Below are 26889 nucleotides of genomic sequence, written 5' to 3'. Positions count from 1 at the left end.
TGTTACCAAGGGCTTGGAAGTCGAGGAGGGGGTTAAATAGCTGAAATACAGGATTTTTTTTAAGGTCATAAAACTGTCCTGTGTGATACTCTAATTGTGGATACTTTTATCCTATGCATTTATCAAAACATGTTGAAATTTACAGTACAAAGTGTAAACCTGAATCCATGTAAATTAAAAATATATATATTTTTAAGAGGTCAGAGTGTCCTAGAATGACAAAGTTTGTGGCAAAATGATCTAAATGTATTACAAATACATGAAATAAACTAATCTAAGGCAGTGAGGGAATAAGGTACTGACCTAAGCAACTTTGGAAATAAGTGGTAATAAAGGAAAAAGGAACTGTACATAAACACATGTGCCCTAATGGATAATGCTTTTCCCTAACCCTCCACCACCTCAGCAGAGTATGGGATAATAATTCTGAAATCAGTACACCTGAATAAGGAATTGAACTATTAACTAATTGGGTGGGGGTGGGAGTGACAGTAGACGTTTTTCTGTTGGAATGGGAGGTTACAGATAAGCAGGGGAAATAGGTAAAAAATTTACGCGGTAATGGATTAGAGTTGGAGTCATTAGCATGAACTCTAGTTTAATATAGATACATTTGGTTACATACAGAAACATTTAACATGTATATATGAGGGTAAGTTTACAATCGTATATCTCCTTGGAAAAAATGGCGACTTCTATGACTAGGGCAGGAATACAGGATGAGACCGGACCATCTTGCAATGCCAGCAAATAAAAGTGTTTAAATAAACAAACAAACAAACAATTATATCAAAGGCATACAGGAACACTGAAAGTTTCCCCAATGACCAAATAGGTAACCATTTGAACAACAGTAATGAGTAGTATTGGATTATATCCCAATGTACAAAATAAATGTCCATGAGTCTCTACTGATATTTATCAATGATAGAATAAATAAATGAGAGAGAATAAATAAATCTCCTGTGCAGAATAATTTTTCTGATACTCTTCCCTTTAGGAGTTAGACCATAAGTCTTTACTTCTTAAGTTTGGGCTGTATATAGTGACTTTCTTCCCAAAAGTACAGTTTGGAAAGGAGAAATAATAAAAGTAACTTTACAGTGGAGAAAGCTAACAAAGTCTATCTCAAGCCACGTGATTTAGGTTAGCATCACAGTGATAAGTCATATTGATAGAATATATACTTAATAGGATGTGATGAAAATGCACTGTACATCTATAGTCGTTCTCCCAAGACACCCTGGGTCCAATCTTGAGAAAAACATCATACAAATCCTAATTGAGAGATATTCTATAAAACATCTGACTAGTAATACTCAACACTGTCAAGGTCATAAAAAAACTCAAAACGTCAAGGAAATTTTGAAAAAGTTTCACAATCTAAAGTAGCCTAAGGAGACATGACTACTGAATATAATGCAATCTGAATTGAATCCTAGAACAGAAAAAATAGATTAGGAAAAAACTGAGGAAATTATAATAAAGTATGGATTTTAGTTAATAATAATCTCATTGTGTGACAAATGCACCATATTCATATAAGATATTAATAACAGGGAAACTGAGTGTGGACCATAGAGAAAATGTCTACACTATCTTCCAATAATTCTGTAAATTTCAATCTGTTCTAAACTTGAAAGTTTATTTACAAAAATTTTTGTTTCCATGTTATAACTGCTTTTCAAACCCTCTTGTGTGGTTGATTGTTTAGTTTCTTATTGTGGATTATTTGTTTATGTTCTTATTTGCCTCAAATGTTTAGTAATCATTGTTGGTATACTATTTGTGGATAACAAATAAGGTTACACAATATGGGGATGAGGGAAAGAATTTCTTGACAAGTGTATAAATCTCATTCCATGACCCTGGACCCTCCAAATAGGAAATTATAAATGTAGGGTTCTGCATAGGAGTGATTAGGGTATTCTGATTAGCACACTTCTTTTTAGGAAGTATATGCAGATAATAGGAAAATGAGTGCCCCAAAGACTTTAATGCATAAGCCTTGTGGTTTTACTTACGCACAGAAAGCATTGTCTTTTTTATTGTACATCAATTTTAAAAATCGGAACTTACCTCAGGCCTGATTACAAATCTCTCTCACAGCCTATACAATTTCTCCTGCTTCTCACCAACACTTCCCTTCTTCCCTGTAACTTTGCTTGCTTTAACTGGAGATTTGGGTTTGAAGGGTAGGCATAGGTCCCACCCTGTTTTTCAAACTGTCCATTCATCCATTATTTCTTGATGATAAACTTAAGGCTGATTGTTCACTATATTCTTGACAATGAGTTTCTTTGGGGCTCTCCTGGCAAGAAGCATTCTCCACTATGTCCTAGCCAATTTTGATTATAGTTTTCTTGATCCTAATTTTTTTTCAATCAAGTGTCATCTGTTTGCTATTTCCCAGAAGTTCCTTAAATATTTTCATCTATCAGTGGCATACTTCCTATTTTATTTTTTGGTGCTGTAGTGCTATTAATTTTTAAATTTTCTTTCTCCATTCAAATGGGATTCTTGGAGGGAGGTCAGGTATACATGATGATCTGGTTGAGTTTTAAATGAGAAATCTGTATAGAATCACTTGTGAAATTGCCTGAAATATCATTTTCTTCTGTCTATCATAACATGACCTCTATATAAAATTTCAATATTTGATATAGAATGAGTTCTGCTAGTCTGATATAAAAGGCTGAGGAACAGAATCTGTTTCTAGAACAAATTGAGCTTGCAACAAAGCAAAACGAAAGAAAAAAATTTTTATCTTAACATGAGCATCATAGTCTGAAATTATGTGAATAGAAGAATAATGCCTTGTGCTGTTTTATTTACTGAGTCAGTTCACTTACTTTTCTTCACTTTTATGTCCTCTAGCAAAGCTCAAACATGGGTAGTGCCTTTTCACAAAGGTGAGAACTTTTGGTTGGATAATGTGGAAATGGCCATTAATAACTGATTTTAGCCAATGTTGGTACATAATATTAAGGTTGAGAATGAGGTCAAAAAACATCCCCCCCACCATTTGTTATCCTATTTTATTTATTTTTATTAAAAATGCAGAATGGAAAGATCAAGCCTATTGGTCATTTGCTAAACTATTCCATGTTGGCATTTGGGTAAGCTATCTTCACTGAGTAGTGTATGAAATACACTTTAAAGGGATAACTATTTTGTTACTCATCAGCATGACTTTAAATTATTTTTATTATAATATTTATTAATTATGTAGAAATATAAAACTATGTTTAATTTACTTATTTTTAACACATGAAATAATAAACCTAAAAATCAAAGTAACATAAATTTAATAGGACTGAGGGTGTTGTTCTACTGTAATTACATTTCTTTATACAGTATATATGGCACTGATGTCTGCAATGCAGTTTCTATTGAATTTTATATATCTACACTTCTTGATATTGTGTGATGATTTAATTTTCCCACTACTTTTTTCTACTTAAAGCATTGCAAAGCCAAAATGTTTGTCTAGCAAATCATGGCTTCTTTTGACCTTACTCATTTAGAATATATAATTTACATTAAAAATCACCACTGTCCTTTTTCCATTTATGTTTTCATATATATTTTACCAGGTACACTAAGGTGGTACTAATAAGATCAATATAACTATAAATGAAAAGACAACACAGCAACAGAAATTGCTTTGTAACACTTGATTTAAATTGCTTATACAAATGATTCAGGAAATGTTCATGTGAATGTTTTGTATGGTTACCTAAAATAAAACTATATACTACACATATATACATATATCGCATGTGTACATAAATATAACCTGAGAAACTTGGGAAAACTTTCTGAGTCTTTGGAGGATTGTAGAATGAGTAACCAAAAATACCTTCCCAACACCCTTTCCTGTGTAACTGACAAAGTGTAACATTTTCTAGAAGAGTTTTTCTAAAAAATAATCTTCACTAGCAGTTGAATCTATGGCTATAGCAAAAAGATTAATGAAATAAATAATCTACAAAATATGCTTTACCAAGGATGTAGAAGTCACCATGCATAGTTACATATGTTGGTAATATTTAGAATACGGTTCACATTAAAAAGAAGCCATCAGAGTTACTTCTTTTGCTTGAAGGATGTTGAGGTATTACATTAAAGTTGTCAAAGATCATTCATTCTATCTGAATGTTGTCAGTTAAGTATGCCTCACTAGCAAAAAAGCTTGATTGGTTTGCATTTTAGATGTGTACTGGGACAGCATTAATTTTATGTCATCCAGAGCTATCTATAGTGATAGAATTAAGAGCAATTTCATTTTCTTAATGAGATTTCTCCTAAGAGAGTTGGGCAGAATGAGAGACAAGCCGGGAGATTTAACATGGACACATTTTTAAAAATACTTCTCAGGTAAATGTCATTCTTTCAAAAGTCTAATATAAAAATAAACAACATTTAGCTTAAGAAATATCTCTTCTCTGCAATCGATGCTTAAATATTGAAAATTGGCACCTTAATATATGCCCCTTTGGCATAAGGATTATTTTGAGTTAAAGACACTTGAAAAACAGCAGATGCAAGAGGAGCACTCTGACCTCCCTCTTTTTACCTAAAAGCAGGAGATAAAACTCCCATGTGAAAGATGCCTTCTCTATTCCAGGAAGAAAGAAACATTCTTATCACCAGAGATGGGGAGTAGAGTCCCTGAGAAATGTGTGCAAACAGGGCTTGTTAAAATAACTCTTACCTTCCTTTACTCTCCTCATACATTTTAGTTACTTTTCCACAATTGCCTGTCTTCATTTAACCTCATAAAAAAAAAAAAAATCACTTAGGCAGAGCCACTTCTTTGGGTCTTCACTTTTTTTATGGGGAATCCCATGTATCATACATGTAAACATCTGTATGCTTTTCTTTTTTTAATCTGTTTTATGTGGCTTTACTTCTTAGGCCCAGTCAGAGACCCTAAGAAGGTAGAGGTAAAGTTTTGCCTCTCTTACAATATTAAGGCAATTTTAAAACAATAGATCAATAGAAATGATGGGGTTGATTTTCTTTTTATTAATTGGGTACTGCACATGCTTTGAGATGATCGTTATACTTTATTTCATATTAACCAAAATAGTGATTGGTTTAAAACTATATGTGTTAGCATATTGCATGTATTGTTTAAATCCATATTATTTATTAGTTATGCTTTATTCTTATTAGTCCAGCTTTGAACTCTCAGGACCATTTGAAAATTGCAATAAAATGCAGTGATAGTAACAGATCAGAAGAATACTCAAAAACATAAGTAAGGTATTAAGCTTAGGCTATCAAAACACTTCTTATTTATTTGTGATCAAATGAACTTATGAAATTTGTCATGTCAATTAAAAAATAATTTAGTACACTAAATTTAATTATATACAACTTACATTAGAAATGGAATGACTATAGGTAGATGACAGATAGATGAGATAGATAATGAACAAAACCACAAGTAGTCATATGACTTTGTGTATGTATAAAAGTAGAGAAACAAAGATGGATGCTAAGAGTAATAGCAAAATATGTGTCAATTGGTGCTATGACAGTAAAAGAAAAAAAATTACCCATAAGAATCTGAGCTCAAGTAAATGCAAAGACATCTGAGAATCCTTGGTAACTGGCAGATCAGAATTACTTTGCAAGCAACACTCAATCTTTAATCCATTGCAATTTGTCTTCCCACCCATCTTCTCCCACCCTCCAAAATGTTTGTAAGCAAGATCATCAATGGCCTCCTTATTTAAAACCCTGAAAACATTCCCTAGGTTTCTCTCACAGTGTTTGAAGTATTACCCAATCTCCTCTTAAAACAAGTCATGCTACAGTTTCAAGTCAAATTAGAATGATTTTTTTCTGATTCTCCTGAACCTTTTCATAATTATTTGCATTGTCATTTTCCTCTTTTCAGTCATTACAGACTTCTTCTTAACTGCTTTATTGTAAACTGTTTTCCCTTCCACTCTAGTTTACCCACTCTCCATAGATGATAAAATCCTGTCCTATGGCTTCAAATCTGTCCTCACCAGATTTCTCTCCTGAACTTTAGTCATTTCCACTGGAATCTTTTGCAGGAACCTCAAATTTAAATGGAAAGCAACTGAGATTTTTCACTTCTTTTCCAAACGATCATTCTCCTAATGCAGAATGTATAATGTATAATCTCAGTGAGATAATCTACTACTCAAGCTAGAAACATGGGCACTGTGCATGGAGTCCTCCTTCTCCCTCACAGGCCATCCCACAAATTAAATCCCCACAGTACTTACCTTTTAGATTACTTTTAAATTCATCTACCTCTCCCCAGGGGTGCTATTGTGAAGCCGCTCAGGAAAATTTTACATTGCAGCAGCTTCTAATTAGTTCGTCAGCCTCTAGTCTTTCTTTTCCAGAATTAATTTTTCTCATTTGAATAGAGAAAGCACTTTGCAAAAATCTGATCTTGTCAGAAGCTTAAAATCCTTTAGTGACATCTACTTATACTTAGTGTCTAAACTCTAGAATTTAGCTTACAAGTCTCTATTCTTGCTGCCTCTTCTATTGATTGCTTTTCACTGCTTCTGAACTTTACACTACAGGCACACCACAGGGGATTTCATTCTCTTTTATCCGAAGCTTTTATCCATCTACTTCCCATTCCCAGGAACATACCTCTTCTCTTCTACTCCATATTCATCCAGCCAACTTCTACCTACTCTTCCTGCCTAAATTAGACATCATTTTATCCAGGAAGAACTCCTGAAACCCTAAACTCTAGGCTAGTGGCCCCTCCTATGACCTTGAAGCCTCACAACATTGTGCTGTGTAAACATTATTCTCATTTCAGAAATGACAAGATTGCCTCAGAGCAGGTTAATAACATGCCCAAGCAAAAACATCAGAGATAGGTTTTAAGCCCACTGTGTTAATCTAAAGTCTCTTTCTTACTTTAAACATGCTGTCTAACTAATGCAGGAATATACAAAATAGGATCCATCCAGATGGCTAAATTATGACTTGCATTTAATGTAGTTTTCCAGAACAATTAAGATAAGAAATTCATTGGAGTATTCAAGAAAATATAATTGATGGCCATCCATGACTGATTAAGCATGGTAATAAAAAAATTTAAATTGACCTGTTAAAATTTATTCCATTCACAATTATATTTAGCTTTGTCCCTAACCATCTATCTATATGTCTGTCCATCTATCTATCTATCCATCTATGTCATCTATTTCAGTTACTGTCTTGCAAAGCAATAACAAAATTCAAGTGCCTACATCAAGTTCTTAGAAAGCTCTAGACTTAGTCATCTCTACTATGGTAACACATAACATTAAAATATCAGTAATATGGCTTCCCTGGTGGCGCAGTGGTTAAGAATCCGCCTGCCAATGCAGGAGACACGGGTTCGAGCCCTGGTCAGGGAAGATCCCACATGCTGTGGGGCAACTAAGCCCGTGCGCCACAACTAATGAGCCTGTGCTCTAGAGCCTTCGAGCCACAGCTACTGAAGCCCGCGTGCCTAGAGCCCATGCTCTGCAACAAGAGAAGCCACTGCAATGAGAAGCCCGTGCACAGCAACGAAGACCCAATGCAGCCAAAAATAAATAAATAAAAATTAATTAATAAAATAAAAATCAGTAATATATATTGACAAATGTCACATATCAACTAAAGGTTACCCTGGATGAGCTGCTGGTCTTCTCCACGTGTCTTTTATCTAGAATCTAGACGCTCCTGCTTTCCATGTTATATTTTCATTCCTGAAGAAAAAGAGCAAAAGAACTGGTGGAAACATGGAATAATTCTTAAATTATCTGTTCAGATGTGGTGTACATTAAATCTGCTCTCAGCCATGGCTAAATCCAATGTCACTGGGATGGACTGCAAGCCACAAGACAGTGGGGTGGAATGTATCATACTCTTACTGGAAAAGAGAGTGAAACTTGGAGAAAAAATACTGTCTCTGATAGCTACCTCTGGGAGTAGGATTATTTATTTCTTTATTTCTGCCTTCCTTCTTATAAGTCTTAGTCTAATCCCAACTAATTTGCATGGATAATTAGCTATGTAGAGGATATATTGATGAAAATATTATAGAACATGCAGTTGCTAGTTACATGTTGTACTAAATTCCATTACAGCATGGAACTTCAAAGATTATTCTGTAAGGAAATTTTACTTCATTTTCCATATGCTTATATTACTGTTACTTCCTCAACTTTCATTTTCACTAGTTTGTCTCTGAGAATTATTTTTGCAACCAAGTTTCCCTCCATCATTTCATCCTGGATTCTTTGATCATTTATAATCAAGCTCCTCCCCACTTGATATTTTTTCTCTATATCCTGGAAGCAAAGGAACCGAAACTTTCATGTATCTATTTTTATGCTCCTTTTCCAAATAAAAGACTCTTTTTTCATCATAGGGGGTCTTTTCTTCTGATTGGATTTTAATTCATACCAATCATTTTGGTCCGGATGAGGGTATATACTGATGGAATAAGCCATTTGAGTCTACTCCTAGGGTTATCTCTACCTAAAAATTCAAAGTGTGAGTGTGCAGGGGGTGATATTCCCCAGAGGAAATTGAGAATATATTTCTAAAGAAAGGGGAGCAAATAAAAACTGAACATTACAGTCAATCATAAATCAGTAGTTTTCCCCCTTTTGCAAAATCATTTGTGTTAATATAATATTATATGTTATTAAAAAACAGGGATGAGAATGAGAAAAACCATAGATAGGTATACAGACAGATTATAGATAAATAGGCAAATAGACAGTAGATAGATAATTAGATAATAGAGACATGTTTGTTTATTACAGCAATTTAGATAAACAAAGCTATGATTTAATCAGTTTTTTTTAACTATATGTGTAAGAAATTAAAGTAGAGAGAAGTAATGGAAAAAAATCTCAATTTAATTTTTAATCTTAAAATGTTAGTTATGTTCAGTTTTGTTGAAATGTTTTCAGAAAATCCCATATTGGTTTTTATATGGAATTTCTATTATAAATTCATATTGCATATCACAAATATTAATATATTAAATATTATTCATACTGTCTTTAAGTATCACCAGCACTAGAAACACCTACAATTTGTGGATGTCAGCTTAACATTGCCCATCATTGTGTTTATGATGAATAACTCATAAAAATCTTCTCAGAAGGCTCAAAGCATATACCCAATAAATAAATATCTTATGTTTCAGTGGTTTTTTTCTTCAAGAACTTAATAACCTTATTAGTCTTGTTTGATTTTTTTCATTTTTTATACATCCTTTTATGTAATCCCTCATCTTAGTTAAAATACTTTTTTTTCAAAAACTAATATTATAAGCACATGTATTATATGCCTTCCAGCTGCACATGAGTAGAGTGTTAACACCTTCACTCTAAAAACATTAATGCATTGCTAAAAGATCAATAATTATTTTCACACGACACTAGCAAAAGTGAAGCTATTTTGGTGTATGCTCTTCCAATTACCGTTATACGCATATTCATCCATTTGCCCAATAAAATATTATTTAGTACCTATCACCTGTCAAGGTCTGTTTTACCACTGGAGGTATGGTAATGTAGAAAGCAGATAATGTTCTTGCCATTTTAGATCTTATATTCTAGTTGGAAGAGACAAACAAAATATGTAAACAAAGGAAAATACACCAAAACACTAACTTCAGAGAGTAAATAAGTGCTATGAAGAAACTTAATGATGTATTAGAGTGACTTGATGGGTGGAATACTATAGAATGGGTGGCCAGGGAAGGCCTATATGAACATATATGGGTGCCAAAGAATATGAGGTCATGTGAAAGCCCAAATTTACTCAGTGGCTAAATAACTGGAATCATATAACTCTTAAAAAGTTGTCTATATTTTTCTCTAATTAGCAGGATTTTTAACACAGAAGTAACAAAATACATTTTTAAGTGGTCATTCTTAAAATCCTGTGAAGAACTGACTGATTGCAAAAATAGGGAAGACACAGCAGAGAATCCAGTTATGTGGCTATTGCAGTAATTCATGTCACTTAGACCAAAAAGGTGGCAGTGGAGATGGAAGGAAGATGGGTTTGAGTTATGTTTTGATAGAACTGAAAGGACTTGTGTTTGTACTGGACATGACAGTTTAGTTAAAAAGAAGAATCAAGACCTCATGAGTTTTTGCTTTGGCATCTGTGTAGATGGTAGAGCCATCTGGTAAGATAGGAAGAATGTGGGGAGAAGCAGGTCTGAGGGAAGGGCAATCACGTATGATGTATGATGTGTGCTAATATCAAAGGAAATAGCTAGAAAGAATGTTTTGAAACATATAATAGAAGGCTTCAAGAGACAAATAGTTGAAAGACACATGTACGTAGATGCCTTTAGGAGGAGGGCCTAGAAGGGTGTTCTGGAACATCTCAACATTGAGTTTTAATTATGAGATAGATGATTCAGCAAAGAGGTTTAAGAAGTGGTCCGTGAAAAAAAAAAAAAAAGAAAATACTGTCACGTCAATATATCACATCAAAAAAGAAACTTGTACTGAGAGACATAAAGTTCTAAGTGAGGCAAAACGATGTTAAGATTAAGGAATATGCCAAAAGAAAAACGTTCACAGGGTTTTACATTATGGAAGCTGACACCCTGACACAACTGACAGGATTAGTTTTATTGGGGTGGCTGACAGGGAAGTTATTTGGAGCTAGATCAATGCCAAAAAAGAGTTGAGGAAATGGCAACAGAGTTCTGTCACCCCTTCAAATATACAATCTGAGGGAAATTATTTTTATGAATGGAGATGCAATATTTGTGACTGAGGAGTAAGGACATTAAGATTTATTCATAAAAATAACATAGTTTCAGGAGCAAAGTTCTGGAGAAAATACAGGCAGATTGATCCAAAGCATGAGCATGGGTTTGGAGGGGTATGTTTGACCTGTTATAGAAGTAGAAAAGTTTATAAACTGCAACATTAAAGAACAAAGATTATGTTCAGTAGGAAGGGAAGTTTGCAGATTTGGCATTATGCAGTTTCTGCCTGAGTGCTTCCATTGCATTAAAGACTTAATGTATGCAAAGCTCAGTGTCTGGCCCCAGCTAAGTGTAAGTGTTAGCTATTAATATTTCTTGATGAAATATGAGGTGGAGTCATCACCTGAACATAAAGGGAGGGCAGAAAAGTGTAAAAAGGAAAAACAATGTGAAATAGTCATACTTAGGAAACAACTCTTCTTTACTTCTGGAGTTCCGCCCCACTCCCATGTGTAAAGAACCTTATTTGCTTGACTCCTTTAGCCTTTCTCTGATCCTTTACTCATTTTGTCCCTAGAGAGGTAGAAAATCATATTGGCAAATTTTGAAATGATACAGTGGGAATGTATAGTTTGGTTGCACCTAAGTTTCCTCTTGGCAGTAATTTCTTTGAAGTGAGCAAGCTGTCTCCTTCCTTCCTCCATGACCTGACATCAGTTTAACCGGGTTAAAGCTCCTTCAAAGTTGAGATCTGCCTTGGTCCATCACTGCCCAACCCTGGAGTTTATTATGAGTATGTCTACTTGCCTGTAAACATAAGCCATGTCCTCCAACTTAGACTTTAATCATGAACAAAATCAATGATGTAGCATCTGTCTAGCATCCTTTTGCCTTAGTGGTCACTTGGTTTAGAACAAAAGCAAGGAACAAAGGGGATATTTAATTTTTCTCCTTAGAGACTACTGCTATCTTCCTAAAGATTACTGGTTGTGTAGTTTGGGGCAAATTAATTAATATATCTTTAAATCAATTTCCACATCAATTAAATATAGATAATAAGAGGACTGATCTCATGGGGTTGAACATTTCTAACATTGATTATAAGTATGCTTTCAAGTTAGTAAATGCTTTACAATGTAAGCTCTTTTTTAAATGTAAATTCATAATAAGGGATAAGTATAATAAAGTATAAAATGTGCCAATACATGCAGTGGTTTCTTACAAATTTATTTTGAGTTTTATGTGGTATATCCAGTGACAGTTGATTATATATCGTTGGGACTCAGAAGAAAGTCCTGCAGCAAAGCTATAGATTTTTTAATTATTGGAGATAGATGACAATTAAAGACTTAAGTCTTTCTCTTCTATTTCTATGGGGTTTTTTCAGTAATTTTTTTATTAATTTACTTTTCTAACTTATCTTTAAGTATCCCTCATAATTTAAAATTAATTTGAATAATCATTGATTAATACAGTATAAATTCATATCTGTATATAGTCATACACAAATTTATTTTATGTATATAAAATAAGTCATATATATATACACATACACATACACCATGTTTGCCTTGATGGAAATATATCATTTAAATTATTCTCTCTTTTTAAAAAAATTTTCATAACACACTGGTTCTTAAAGTATCAAGCCATATTCTGACAATGAAACAGCAGGATCAACATCATCATGTACAACAAGAGATGTGAAGAAAGAATGAAATAATTTCAAACAATCACATTTAAACTGGATGTATCCGGATCTTTGCTCAAATGCTTTTTTAAGCTATTGTGGAGAGAAAACTTAAGAACAACCACCCACCTATTATGGAATTGAGAGATTTAGTACACATTATTTTTTAAGATTATTTTTAAAAACCTGATATTTTGTACCCAAACAATTTGGCCGGTGTTCATACTGTAAAATCTGTTACAGTTAATGTTTTCTTCTTTTGAATCTAAATGGCCAGGAGTGCCTTGTTATAATAAACATATTTTTTAAAGGAAAGTGATAAAGTACTGAAACGTTCAAACCCAATTAAAATTAGGACAAATTAAGTTAAACACAATTAGAATTAGGACAAATTAAGTTTATTATACCAGGCTGGCCAATGGGAAAAAGAAAGAATAGAATACTGTAAATATACTATACAAAATAACTGTTCTAGAAAAGGCACATTATAAAAGACAAAATGTAGTACCTGTCAATTTAGCAACTATTCTAAACAGTCTGTATTAATGTTAATGAAAAATTCATTTTCCAAGTACCCTGAAAAAAGAATTAATATAAACATTAGTTCAAAGTTGATACAAGAATTTGTTTGAAAATCCTTTTCAACACTGTGCAGTTTAGCAGAGCATAAACGTGCAATGCCACGGGTTCTCTACTGCCCATAAATGATCCCTTTATTCCTCCCAAGTCTCCTTAATGCACTCGTATACCTAGGTTTCTTTCTTTACATCCATAATTTCTTTTCACTTTACATTTGTTTTTAGTTGTTGTCCTTAGACATTCTGTATAAGAACATCGATTTGAAACAACTAAAAAGGAAGAAATGATGAAAACATCAACACAAGCAACCATATTTTTATATTAATTAAAGTACATGACCATTATGTGTAGACTCTTAGGTAACAAGTGCCATAAACATTTACAAAACCAATTATTTTCACAGAGTAGATTTTTTATTAATATTTTTCCTGAGAGTCTGTGTGAATATGCTGTTGTAACTGAAGTGTGTTGTTGTTGTTGTGTTTGCCTTTTCCTTTTTTGTTTTTGGTGCTATTAAAGGTTCAAGGGGAAACTAAAAAAAAAATGTTTGAGATGGCTACAATATTCACTAGTAAGAAACTTTAAATAAAAGGATTGCTTTATAAAACTCCGTAGCAGGGTGTTTGATTAAAAAAATTAAAGACTTTGTAATATGATATACCATTGTGGGAGAAAAACAGGCAGCTTAGAATGATTTCTTTCTATACTGAGATATAAGCAGTATAACAAACGTTGAACATATAAATATTAAAATGTCATTGTTCAAACAAATGTAACTCGTATACACCAATGTCCATCAATTATTACAATTTATATTTAAGGAATTTTAGGGTTTTTTCTTTACCTTCTGAATCTTCTTTATAATTTTCTAGTGACTTATATGCTATGTTATTGCTATCAGAATTCATATTACTGAGAAAATGGTAAATTTTACTTTTCTATGAATATCACTAACATTACTTTTCAGTAGTTAAAATTCAAGTTGAAACAGAACATCATTATTGAGAAGATAATGAAAATATTAAGACAAATTTGACATTGATTATATTATAAACCAGTGATGTTCTATTATGCCCCAAGAAATAGTTGCAATATATAACAAGGATTGAAAACTGTTTAGGAAATGATAACTACCAGTTTGGAGCATTAAACTGAGTAAATCTCTAAAGAAATATACCTAAGCATATCCTCTATTTGACATCAATATACTTTGATATTTCCCCCTTCCAAAAAACAATATGTAGGAAGGGATTAAAGATTGAGTCAGTTATGTCCAATAGTAGGATTTAGGTGTATCTAGGCTTGTTGCTAAACTGGTATATTGATCCAAGAAAGTTGATGTGACTGCAAATGTGCTGTCTCCTAGGAAAGGACCCACCCAGGAAATAAAGACCTGAGACTTATGAGTAAATTAGTAATTCAGCAAAAAGCATACTGGGATACAGGGGTATATGTAAGCAAAACTTTAAAAAAAAACACAAAAATAAAACTATAAACCCTTAGCCACTCATAAAAACATACTATGTTGGAACTGCCTAAGAAAAAGAAAAAGTAAAGATGCACTTTCTTATTTCTCTGAGAACTACCATACAACCTGGACACCATGATGCCACTGTCATCAATGGACAGTGACATAGCAGTAGTCAACAATGGGAGACTTAGCTGTCCCTTAAGAGACTGCAGTGGATTTTCTATTCCTGATGGAATAATGTAATGACAGGGAGGTGAGAGACAGGAAAGGGGAGGAGAAGAGGTAGAGGAAGGAGGGAAAAAGAGAGAGAAGGGAGAAAGAATGAGTGTTGTCATCTAGAAAAGAATAACAATGGTGTTTAGAAAGAGACTGTTGTACCTGTCAAGAGGAACCGTACCAGGGGCGAGAGCCACATACTCAATGGGAGATAGGAGGAGAGCAAGTTGATTGGAGTTATGCAAGAAAGTAGCAGAAAAGCTCACTAAAAAATATGTTTTTTGTGTGAACCAAAGTCTACCTGGGCATTGTTAGATTTTATTTCATTTTGTTATGGCTGAGGTGGGTTGTGGAGGACATTGTATAGACTATGTATTTTTATTTTAACATCTTTATTAGAGTATAATTGCTTTACAATAGTGTGTCAGTTTCTGCTCTATAACAAAGTGAATCAGTTATACATATACATATGTCCCCATATCTCTTCCCTCTTGCATCTCCCTCCCTCCCACCCTCCCTATCCCACCCCTCTAGGTGGTCACAAAACACCTAACTGATCTCCCTGTGCTCTGCGGCTGCTTCCCACTAGCTATCTATTTTACGTTTGGTAGTGTATATATGTCCATGCCACTCTCTTACTTTGTCCCAGCTTACCCTTCCCCCTCCCCATATCCTCAAGTCCATTCTCTAGTAGGTTTGCAGCTTTATTCCCGTCTTGCCCTTAGGTTATTCTGACCATTTTCTTTTCTTTTTTTTTAGACTCCATATATATGTGTTAGCATACGGTATTTGATTTTCTCTTTCTGACTTACTTCACTGTATGATAGTCTCTAGGTCCATCCACCTCACTACAAATAACTCAGTTTTGTTCCTTTTTATGGCTTAGTAATATTCCATTGTATATATGTGCCACATCTTCTTTATCCATTCATCTGTCGATGGACATTTAGGTTGCTTCCATGTCCTGGCTATTGTAAATAGAGCTGCAATGAACATTTTGGTACAAGACTCTTTTAGAATTATGGATTTCTCAGGGTATATGCCCAGTAGTGCGATTGCAGGGTCATATGGTAGTTCTATTTTTAGTCTTTTAAGGAACTTCCATACTGTTCTCCATAGTGGCTGTATCAATTTACATTCCCACCAACAGTGCAAAAGGGTCCCCTTTTCTCCACACCCTGTTCAGCATTTACTGTTTGTATTTTTTTGATGATGGCCATTCTGACCGGTGTGAGATGATATCTCACTGTAGTTTTGATTTGCATTTCTCTAATAATTAATGATGTTGAGCATTCTTTCATGTGTTTGTTGGCAATCTGTGTATCTTCTTTGGAGAAATGTCTATTTCGGTCTTCTGCCCATTTTTGGATTAGGTTGTTTGTTTTTTTGATATTGAGCTGCATGAGTTGCTTGTATGTTTTGGAGATTAATCCTTTGTCAGTTGCTTCATTTGCAAATATTTTCTCCCATTCTGAGGGTTGTCTTTTCGGCTTGTTTATGGTTTCCTTTCCTATGCAAAAGCTTTTAAGGTTCATTAGGTCCCATTTGTTTATTTTTGTTTTTATTTCCATTTTTCTAGGAGGTGGGTCAAAAAGGATCTTGCTGTGATTTATGTCATAGGGTGTTCTGCCTATGTTTTCCTCTAAGAGTTTGATGGTGTCTCGCCTTACATTTTGGTCTCTAATCCATTTTGAGTTTATTTTGGTGTATGGTGTTAGGGAGTGTTCTAATTTCATTCTTTTCCATGTAGCTGTCCAGTTTTCCCAGCACCACTTATTGAAGAGGCTGTCTTTCCTCCACTGTATATTCTTGCCTCCTTTATCAAAGATAAGGTGACCATATGTGCATGGGTTTATCTCTGGGCTTTCTATCTTGTTCTATTGATCTGTATTTCTGTTTTTGTGCCAGTACCATACTGTCTTGATTACTGTAGCTTTGTAGTAGAGTCTGAAGTCAGGGAGCCTGATTCCTCCAGCTCTGTTTTTCTTTCTCAAGATTGCTTTGGCTATTCGGGGTCTTTTGTGTTTCCATACAAATTGTGAAATTTTTTGTTCTAGTTCTGTGAAAAATGCCAGTGGTAGTTTGATAGGGATTGCACTGAATCTGTAGATTGCTTTGGGTAGTAGAGTCATTCTCACAATGTTGATTCTTCCAATCCAAGAACATGGTATATCTCTCCATCTCTTTGTATCATCCTTAATTTCTTTCATCAGTGCCTTATAATTTTCTGCATACAGGTTTTTTGTCTCCTTAGGTAGGTTTATTCCTAGATATTTTATCCTCTTTGTTGCAGTGGTAAATGGGAGTGTTTTCTTAATTTCACTTTCAGATTTTTCATCATTAGTGTGTAGGAATGCCAGAGATTTCTGTGCATTAATTTTGTATCCTGCTACTTTACCAAATTCATTGATTAGCTCTAGTAGTTTTCTGGTAGCATCTTTAGGATTCTCTATGTATAATACCATGTCATCTGCAAACAGTGACAGCTTCACTTCTTCTTTTCCAATTTGGATTCCTTTTATTTCTTTTTCTTCTCTGATTGCTGTGGCTAAAACTTCCAAAACTATGTTGAATAATAGTGGTGAGAGTGGGCAACCTTGTCTTGTTCCTGATCTTAGTGGAAATGGTTTCAGTTTTTCACCATTGAGAACGATATTGGCTGTGGGTTTGTCATATATGGCCTTTATTATGTTGAGGAAAGTTCCCTCTGTGCCTACTTTCTGGAGGGTTTTTATCATAAATGAGTGTTGAATTTTATCGAAAGCTTTTTCTGCATCTATTGAGATGATCATATGGTTTTTCTCCTTCATTTTGTTAATACGGTGTATCACGTTAACTGATTTGCGTATGCTGAAGAATCCTTGCACTCCTGGGATAAAACCCACTTGATCATGGTGTATGATCCTTTTAATGTGCTGTTGGATTCTGTTTGCTAGTATTTTGTTGAGAATTTTTGCATCTATGTTCATCAGTGATATTGGCCTGTTGTTTTCTTTCTTTGTGACATCTTTGTCTGGTTTTGGTATCTGAGTGTTGGTGGCCTTGTAGAATGAGTTTGGGAGTGTTCCTCCCTCTGCTATATTTTGGAAGAGATTGAGAAGGATAGGTGTTAGCTCTTCTCTAAATGTTTGAAAGAATTTGCCTGTGAAGCCTTCTGGTGCTGGTCTTTTGTTTGTTGGAAGATTATTAATCACAGTTTCAATTTCAGTGCTTGTGATTGGTCTGTTCATATTTTCTATTTCTTCCTGGTTCAGTCTCAGAAGGTTGTGCTTTTCTAAGAATTTGTCCATTTCTTCCAGGTTGTCCATTTTATTGGCATATAGTTGCTTGTAGTAATCTCTCATGATCCTTTGTATTTCTACAGTGTCATTTGTTACTTCTTTTTCATTTCTAATTCTACTGGTTGAGTCTTCTCCCTTTTTTTCTTGATAAGTCTGGCTAATGGTTTATCAATTTTGTTTATCTTCTCAAAGAACCAGCTTTTAGTTTTATTGATCTTTGCTATCATTTCCTTCATATCTTTTTCATTTATTTCTGATCTGATCTTTATGATTTCTTTCCTCCTGCTAACTTTGAGGTTTTTTGTGTTCTTTCTCTAATTGCTTTAGGTGTAAGGTTAGGTTGTTTATTTTAGATGTTTCTTGCTTCCTAAGGTAGGCTTGTATAGCTATAAACTTCCCTCTTAGAACTGCTTTTGCTGCATCCCATAGGTTTTGGGTCGTTGTGTTTTCATTGTCATTTGTTTCTAGGTATTTTTTGATTTCTTCTTTGATTTCTTCAGTGATCCCTTGGTTATTAAGTAGTGTGTTGTTTAGCCTCCATGTGTTTGTATTTCTTACAGATTTTTTCCTGTAATTGATATCTAGTCTCATAGCATTGTGGTTGGAAAAGATACTTGATACAATTTCAATTTTCTTAAATTTACCAAGGCTTGATTTGTGATCAAGATATGATCTATCCTGGAGAATGTTCCATGAGCACTTGAGAAGAATGTGTATTCTGTTTTTTTTGGATGGAAGGCCCTATAAATATCAATTAAGTCTATGTAGTTTAATGTGTCATTTAAAGCTTGTGTTTCCTTATTTATTTTCATTTTGGATGATGTGTCCATTGGTGAAAGTGGGGTGTTAAGGTCCCCTACTATGATTGTGTTACTGTTGATTTCCCCTTTTATGTCTGTTAGTATTTGCCTTATGTATTGAGGTGCTCCTATGTTGGGTGCATAAATATTTACAATTGTTATATCTTCTTCTTGGATCAATCCCTTGATCATTCTGTAGTGTCCTTCTTTGTCTCTTGTAATAGTCTTTGTTTTAAAGTCTATTTTGTCTGATATGAGAATTGCTACTCCAGCTTTCTTTTGATTTCCATTTGCATGGAATATCTTTTTCCATCCCTTCACTTTCAGTCTGTATGTGTCCCTAGGTCTGGAGTGGGTCTCTTGTAGACAGCATATATATGGGTCTTGTTTTTGTATCCATTCAGCCAGTCTATGTCTTTTGGTTGGAGCATTTAATCCATTTACATTTAAGGTAATTATCAATATGTATGCTCCTATTACCATTTTCTTAATTGTTTTGTGTTTGTTATTGTAGGTCTTTTCCTTCTCTTGTGTTTCCTGCCTAGAGAAGTTCCTTTAGCATTTGTTGTAAAGCTGGTTTGGTGGTGCTGAACTCTCTTAGCTTTTGCTTCTCTGTAAAGGTTTTAATTTCTTTGTCAAATCTGAATGAGATCCTTGCTGGGTAGAGTAATCTTGGTTGTAGGTTTTTCTTTTTTGTCACTTTAAATATGTCCGGCCAGTCCCTTCTGGCTTGCAGAGTTTCTGCTGAAAGATCAGCTGTTAACCTTTTGGGGATTCCCTTATGTGTTACTTGTTGTTTTTCCCTTGCTGCTTTTAATATTTGTTCTTTGTATTTAAGTTTTGATAGTTTGATTAATATGTGTCTTGGCATGTTTCTCCTTGGATTTATCCTGTATGGGACTCTCTATGCTTCCTGCACTTGATTAACTATTTCCTTTCCCATATTAGGGAAGTTTTTAACTATAATCTCTTCAAATATTTTCTCAGTCCCTTTCTTTTTCTCTTCTTCCTCTGGGACCCCTATACTTCGAACGTTGGTGTGTTTAATATTGTCCCAGAGGTCTCTGAGATTGTCCTCAATTCTTTTCATTCTTTTTTCTTTATTCTGCTCTGCAGTGGTTATTTCCACTATTTTATCTTCCAGGTCACTTATCCGTTCTTCTGCTTCTGTTATTCTGCTATTGATCCCTTCCAGGAATTTTTAATTTCATTTATTGTGTGTTCATCTCTGTTTGTTTGCTCTTTAGTTGTTCTAGGTCCTTGTTAAACGTTTCTTGTATTTTCCCCATTCTATTTCCAAGATTTTGGATCATCTTTACTCTCATTATTCTGAATTCTTTTTCAGGTAGACTGCCTATTTCCTCTTCATTTGTTAGGTCTGGTGGGTTATTGCCTTGCTCCTTCATCTGCTGTGTGTTTCTCTATCTTCTCATTTTGCTTAACTTACTGTGTTTGGGGTCTCCTTTTCGCAGGCTGCAGGTTCCTAGTTTCCGTTGTTTTTGGTGTCTGTCCCCAGCGGGTAACTTTGGTTAAGTGGGTTGTGTAGGCTTCCTGGTGGAGGGGACTAGTGCCTGTGTTCTGGTGGATGAGGCTGGATCTTGTGTTTCTGGTGGGCATGTCCACATCTGGTGGTGTGTTTTGGGGTGTCTGTGGCCTTATAATGATTTTAGGCGCCTCTGTGCTAATGGATGGCATTCTATTCCTGTCTTGCTAGTTGTTTGGTATAGGGTGTCCTGCACTCCAGCTTGCTGGTGGTTGAGTGGAGCTGGGTATTGGCGTTGAGATGGAGATCTCTGGGAGATTTTTGCCATTTGATATTACATGGAGCTGGGAGGTCTCTTGTGGACCAGTGTCCTGAACTTGGCTCTCCCACCTCAGTGGCACAGCCCTGACGCCTGGCTGGAGCACCAAGAGCCTGTCCTCCACACGGCTCAGAATAAAAGGGAGAAAAAAAAGAAAGAAAGAAAGAAGATAAAATAAAAAAATAAAATAAAGTTGTTAAAATAAAAAATAATTAAGAAAAAAAATTCTTTTTAAGTAATTAAAAAAAAAAAGGACAGACAGAACCCTAGGACAAACAGTAAAAGCAAAGCTATACAGACAAAATCACACACAGAAGCATACACATACACACTCACAAAAAGAGAAAAAGGGGAAAAAATATATATATCCTTGTTCCCAAAGTCCACCTCCTGAATTTGGGATGATTCATTGTCTATTCAGGTATTCCACAGATGCAGGTACATCAAGTTGATCGTGGAGAGTTAATCTGATGCTCCTGAGGCTGCTGAGAGAAATTTCCCTTTCCCTTCTTTGTTTGCACAGCTCCTGGCAGCTTTGGATTTGGGCCCGCCTCTGCGTGTAGGTCGCCTGAGGGCGTCTGTTCTTCTGCTCAGACAGGACAGGGTTAAAGGAGCAGCTGATTCAGGGGCTCTGGCTCACTCAGGCCGGGGGGAGGGAAGGGTAAGGATGCCGGGCGAGCCCGGCATCAGAGGCCAGCATGACGTTGCAACAGCCTGAGGAGCGCCGTGCGTTCTCCTGGGGAAGTTGTCCCTGGATCACGGGACCCTGGCAGTGGCGGGCTGCACAGGCTTTTTGGTGGTGGCAGCAGCAGCCTTAGCGTCTCACGCCCGTCTCTGGGGTCCGCGCTGATCGCCGCGGCTCGCGCCCGTCTCTGGAGCTCGTTTAGGCGGCGCTCTGAATCCCTTCTCCTCGCGCACCAGGAAACAAAGAGGCAAGAAAAAGTCCCTTGCCTCTTCGGCAGTTCCAGACTTTTTCCCGGACTCCCTCCCGGCCAGCTGTGGCGCACTAGCCCCTTCAGGCTGTGTTCACGCCGCCAACCCCAGTCCTCTCCCTGGGATCCGACCGAAGCCCGAGCCTCAGCTCCCAGCCCCCACCCGCCCTGGCGGGTGAGCAGACAAGCCTCTTGGGCTGGTGAGTGCTGGCCCACACTGATACTCTGTGCGGGAATCTCTCCGCTTTGCCCTCCGCACCCCTGTGGCTGCGCTCTCCTCCGTGGCTCCGAAGCTTCCCCCCTCCGCCACCCACAGTTTCCGCCCACGAAGGGGCTTCCTAGTGTGTGGAAACCTTTCCTCCTTCACAGCTCCCTCCCACTGGTGCAGGTCCCATCCCTATTCTTTGCTCTGTTTTTTCTTTTTTCTTTTGCCCTACCCAGGTACATGGGAGTTTCTTGCCTTTTGGGAGGTCTGAGGTCTTCTGCCAGTGTTCAGTAGGTGTTCTGCCCACATGTAGATGTATTTCTGATGTATTTGTGGGGAGGAAGCTGATCTCCGCATCTTACTCTTCCGCCATCTTGAAGCTCCTCCCCGAGACTATGTATTTTATATTGACATGTTCGGGCTAAAAACAGTGAACTTTTATTCAAATTGTATACATAGGAAATAAAGTTCTGAGAAGTATGTATTATATTTAATTCCTAAAGAAAAACTATTGATTCTCTATCATTAAATATGAAAGTGGGCTCAAGTGGAATAGGAGAATTCTTAAATAATAGATTGTCATATCCTAAGAATATTCATAAAAGCTCCAGAATAATTGTCTTAAAAAGCAGCTATGGGACTTCCCTGGTGGTGCGGTGGTTAAGAATCCGCCTGCCAATGCAGAGGACACAGGTTCAAGCCCTGGTCCAGGAAGATCCCACATGCTGTGAAACAACTAAGCCCGTGTGCCACAACTACTGAGCCTGCACTCTAGGTCCTGTGAGCCACAACTACTGAGCCCACGTGCCACAACTACTGAAGCCCGTGCTCCACAACAAGAGAAGCCACCACAGTGAGAAGCCTGCACACCGCAACAAAGAGTAGCCCCCACTAGCTGCAACCGGAGAAAGCCCGTGTGAAGCAATGAAGACGCAATGCAAATAAAAATAAATAATAAATAAATAAATTTATTTTAAAAAAAAAGACATGAACCTTAAAAAAAAAAAAAAAAGCAGCTATGATTGATGTTTTGGCCTAACTGATTGCACTAATAGTTTGCCTATAGACAGGTGTCAGCAAAGACTAAAAAAGAACATTTTTTTTCTTATAGTGCACAGAAAAAAGTACATTTATAAAAATTATGATGACTACAGTTTCTTGAACTGTTTTGTTTCCTTATTAATACATATGACCCAGAAAGACTCAATTACAAAGACTGTCATATTTTCATCATGGAAAGCATATATAACATTTTCACAAGATACTTTGAAATGCCTCCAAGTTGTTTCTGGCAAAACAGCATCCCAAATTATAAATTATTCTCTCATGCATTTCAAGTTAAAATTACACTAAATACATGTAAAAATAACATATGTTGGGTAAAATGACTTGCTTTCACAACCATGAGAAACTGCTTTGCTTTATTCCAAATGCAACCATGAAATTCTAAGAGCAATAAGCATGTCTTTTTTCATTTTTGTTTTGCTCACAATGCCTAGTATGGTAACTGACATGAATCAGAGGCTCACTAAATGTGAGTTGATTTACTGCTAGTATTGATTTTTATAAATATAGGTATAGGTGTAGATAATATAAACATAGATATAGATAGATAAAGATAGCTGTTTATATCTATCTTTTAAAAACATTTATATACTTCTTGAAACTATAATAGTATCATGAGTTTGAGCTTCACTGGGAAGTTGAATTTTAGTGGCTGAGTTCATTTCAAAGCATTCTGTAGGAAACTCATACCATAGTAAGAATCATTATTAAATGATTCCTAAACATCATTAAATATTATTAAATATATTTATAATATATATTAAATATAATTAAATATATTATATTGTATACTTACTAAAATTGAATTATATAAATTATTATTAAATATAATTCAGGAATAATATTTAAAGAAGGAAAAGCAAAAAAAAAAAAAGCCAAAAACAGAAATAAGACAAAGGCCAGAAAGTTTTGGCTTATGAATAACCAATCCAAATTCTTTTTAAAATAAGCCCAAATGAAAAAAGAATTCTGAAGCACTAGAGACTTAAGAGACTTGAACTGCTAATGACTACAATACCACAGGCCTGTATTATGTGTTTTAACTGCTCTTCACAAATCATTCATCTATGATATGCTTGATAAAGCAAATGCTGCATTATTAGAGAAAGAAATGGTAAAAGACTCTCTGATAGTGGCTTATGCTCAAATCAATAACTTCCAAGGACCTCTCCATTGAATACTGAAGAATCTAGACATATTTTTTTTCATATATATAGGATAAAGAAAGGAAATTCATAGAGACAAATGTAGAACCCAAGAGAATAGAGATCATTTATTTCCAGTATCATAGTAAATCAAACTATGTGGGCCAATTCACTCCCCACAGAGTGTTTTAATTGGAATCATGTTAAAAAGTGTACTTCGGGGAGATTTAACATCTTAAAGATATGTAGGACTTCTTATTCATGAACAAAAGTGTGTGTCCGATTTTAGTGAATACTCTCTATCCCAACTTACAAAGTTTTATATATCTTTAATATAAATTTTTGGACTAAGTATATTTAATGTAATTTTAAATGTATTATATTTCAGTAGCATACCTAGCATATTTGGTACTTGTATAAGGAATCATTTTAGCACTCCTTTCCGTACAGAAATAAGTAATAGATTTTAGTAATATACTATGTTAACATAATTTTGGTTTTCATATTTAAATTTTTTTCAAATAAGGATAGAATTTACAATGTTAAATATGTATTCTAAAAAAGCTTCATGATATAGGGAAGATAAAGCTGAGAAATCAATTAAGAATGCTCCTCCAAAAATCCTACGAAGACACTATGAGTATTTGAGTTGCCCATTTAATTAAAAATACACGCCTAGTTCAATGAGTATTTCTGCCTTATATCTCTTTGAATAATTATAAATTAGCTTTTTATATAGATTTTGCTTTTATGTATGTGAATCTCATTTAAAATTACCAATCAATTTCACCACTCGGTTCCACCATCTAAGAAATATGGAACTGATAATTAAGTTGAGGAACCGAAGTTGTCATGGGTTTATTCACCTATACAGGAATATTTGAGTTGATAGTCTGTCATTTTGAAAGGAGAGAATCTTTTTAAATAGACTCATTTTGGAAAATTCTAAGAAGGATATATATCAGGCCAGATTTTGTGAAAAGGATAGTTTAACTCACAGGTTTATCACTAGATGAGGCAACTGATGAGTATAGGGGAATAGAGAGGTGTGACTGTACCCCAATCAGAAGAAGGCACAACATTGCTGGAATGTCATCTGGGAAGACTAAAATGACAGATATAGGCTGAGAAGCCTATTTATAACTAACAAAATTGAGTCTTTGGTAAAAAGCGAGAAGTCTTTGAATCCTCAAGTTACCAGCATTCATTTCAAAGCAGTGAATCTGGGGAAATCTGAGATTATATCTTCAGAAGTCTTTTTTTTCAAAACTGTTTAGACATTTAAAAATTCTCACTTCTCAAAGAATATATGCATATGTCCTGGGATGGTGGTGAAACTGCAAGTTCGTAGTTCCCATTGTTTATGGTGTCTGCCCCCAGTGGGTGATGCTGGTTCAATGGGTTGTGTAGACTTCCTGGTGGTGGGGACTGGTGCCTGTGTTCTGGTGGATGAGGCTGGATCTTGCCTTTCTGGTGGGCAGGACCACATCCGGTGGTGTGTTTTGGGGTGTCTGTGACCTTATTATGATTTTAGGCAGCCTCTCTGCTAATGGGTGGAGTTGTGTTCCTGTCTTGCTAGTTGTTTGGCCTAGGGTGTCCAGCACTGTAGCTTGCTGGTTGTTGAGTGGAGCTGGGTCTTACTGTTGAGATGGAGATGTCTGGGAGAGCTTTTGCTGTCTGATATTACATGGATCCAGGAGTTCTCTGGTGGACCAATGTCCTGAACTCAGCTCTCCCACCTTAGAGGCACTGGCCTGACAACCAGCCAGAGCACCAGGACCCTGTCAGCCACATGGCTCAGAAGAAAAGGGAGAAAAAAAGAAAGAAAGAAAGAAGAAAGAAAGAAAGAAAGAAAGAAAGAAAGAAAGAAAGAAAGAAAGAGAGAAAGAAAGAATGAAAGAAAGAAAGAAAAGAAAAGAAAGTTATTAAAATAAAAACTAATTATTAGTAATTTAAAAAATTTAAAAGTAATTTAAAAAGTGAAAGAAAGGAAGAAGAGAGCAACCAAACCAAAAAACAAATCCACCAATGATAACAAGTGCTAAAAATTATACTAAAAACAAACAAACAAAAAAACAGACAGATAGAACCCTAGGACAAATGTTAAGAGCAAAGCTATACAGACAAAATCACACAAAGAACCATACACATACACACTCACAAAAATAGAAAAAAATGAAAAAATATATATATATGTTTGCTTCCAAAGTCCACCACCTCAATTTGGGATGATTCGTTGTCTATTCAGGTATTCCACCAATGCAGGGTACATCAAGTTGATTGTGGAGATTTAATCTGCTGCTCCTGAGGCTTCTGGGAGAGATTTCCCTTTCTCTTCTTTGTTCGCACAGCTCCTGGGCTTCAGCTTTGGATTTGGCCCCGCCTCTGCATGTAGGTCTCCTGAGGACGTCTGTTCCCACCCAGACAGGATGGGGTTAAAGGAGCGGCTGATTAGGGGTCTCTGACTCACTCAGGCCAGGTGGAAGGAGGGTTATGGAATGCGGGGCAAGCCTGCACCAGCAGAGGTCTTCTGCCAGCATTCAGTAGGTGTTCTGTAGGGGTTTTTCCACATGCAGATGCATTTCTGATACATTTGTGGGGAGGAAGGTGATCTCCACGTCTTACTCTTCTGCCCATTCTTCATTATTATCATTATCGTTATGTATCCCTGGTTTAACTTGTCTATGATGAAAACATTTCATACCACCAATTTTCTTTGTTTTTCAGTGTAGAAGTGATTTTATTTTATTCTTTTTATTATTATATTATTAGTGATAATTTCTTGAGTAAAAAGGAAAAATGTTCCCTTGTAAATAATTTGTAATCATAAAAGCTGGGTTTGAAAATGGGATTGGTACAGATATTTTATCAATCTCCTATCCTCACTTCTAGTGTTCAGAAATGAAATGGAAACACAGGGGACAAAAGACAAAGCCACTTTATTAATTTCTGGGAAATATTCTAATAGATT

The 26889-nt window shown here is 35.5% G+C and overlaps 1 protein-coding gene across 1 annotated transcript in view; it reads right to left on the bottom strand.

Annotated features, from left to right (window-relative positions):
- Positions 1-5396: 5396 nt before the first annotated feature.
- The window catches only part of LOC309631315 (uncharacterized protein), a 644789-nt gene continuing 623296 nt past the window's right edge, over positions 5397-26889 (bottom strand). Inside the window, exon 6 of the mRNA XM_082397622.1 lies at positions 5397-7748. Coding sequence (XP_082253748.1) covers positions 7706-7748 — 43 coding nt within the window. The 3' untranslated portion in view covers positions 5397-7705. The remainder of the gene's footprint in view (positions 7749-26889) is intronic.

This window comes from Balaenoptera borealis (genome assembly GCF_965194805.1).
Source record: "Balaenoptera borealis genome assembly, chromosome: 6".
In the NCBI taxonomy this organism is placed as follows: domain Eukaryota; kingdom Metazoa; phylum Chordata; class Mammalia; order Artiodactyla; family Balaenopteridae; genus Balaenoptera; species Balaenoptera borealis.
This window is presented reverse-complemented; position numbering and strand designations above follow the sequence as displayed.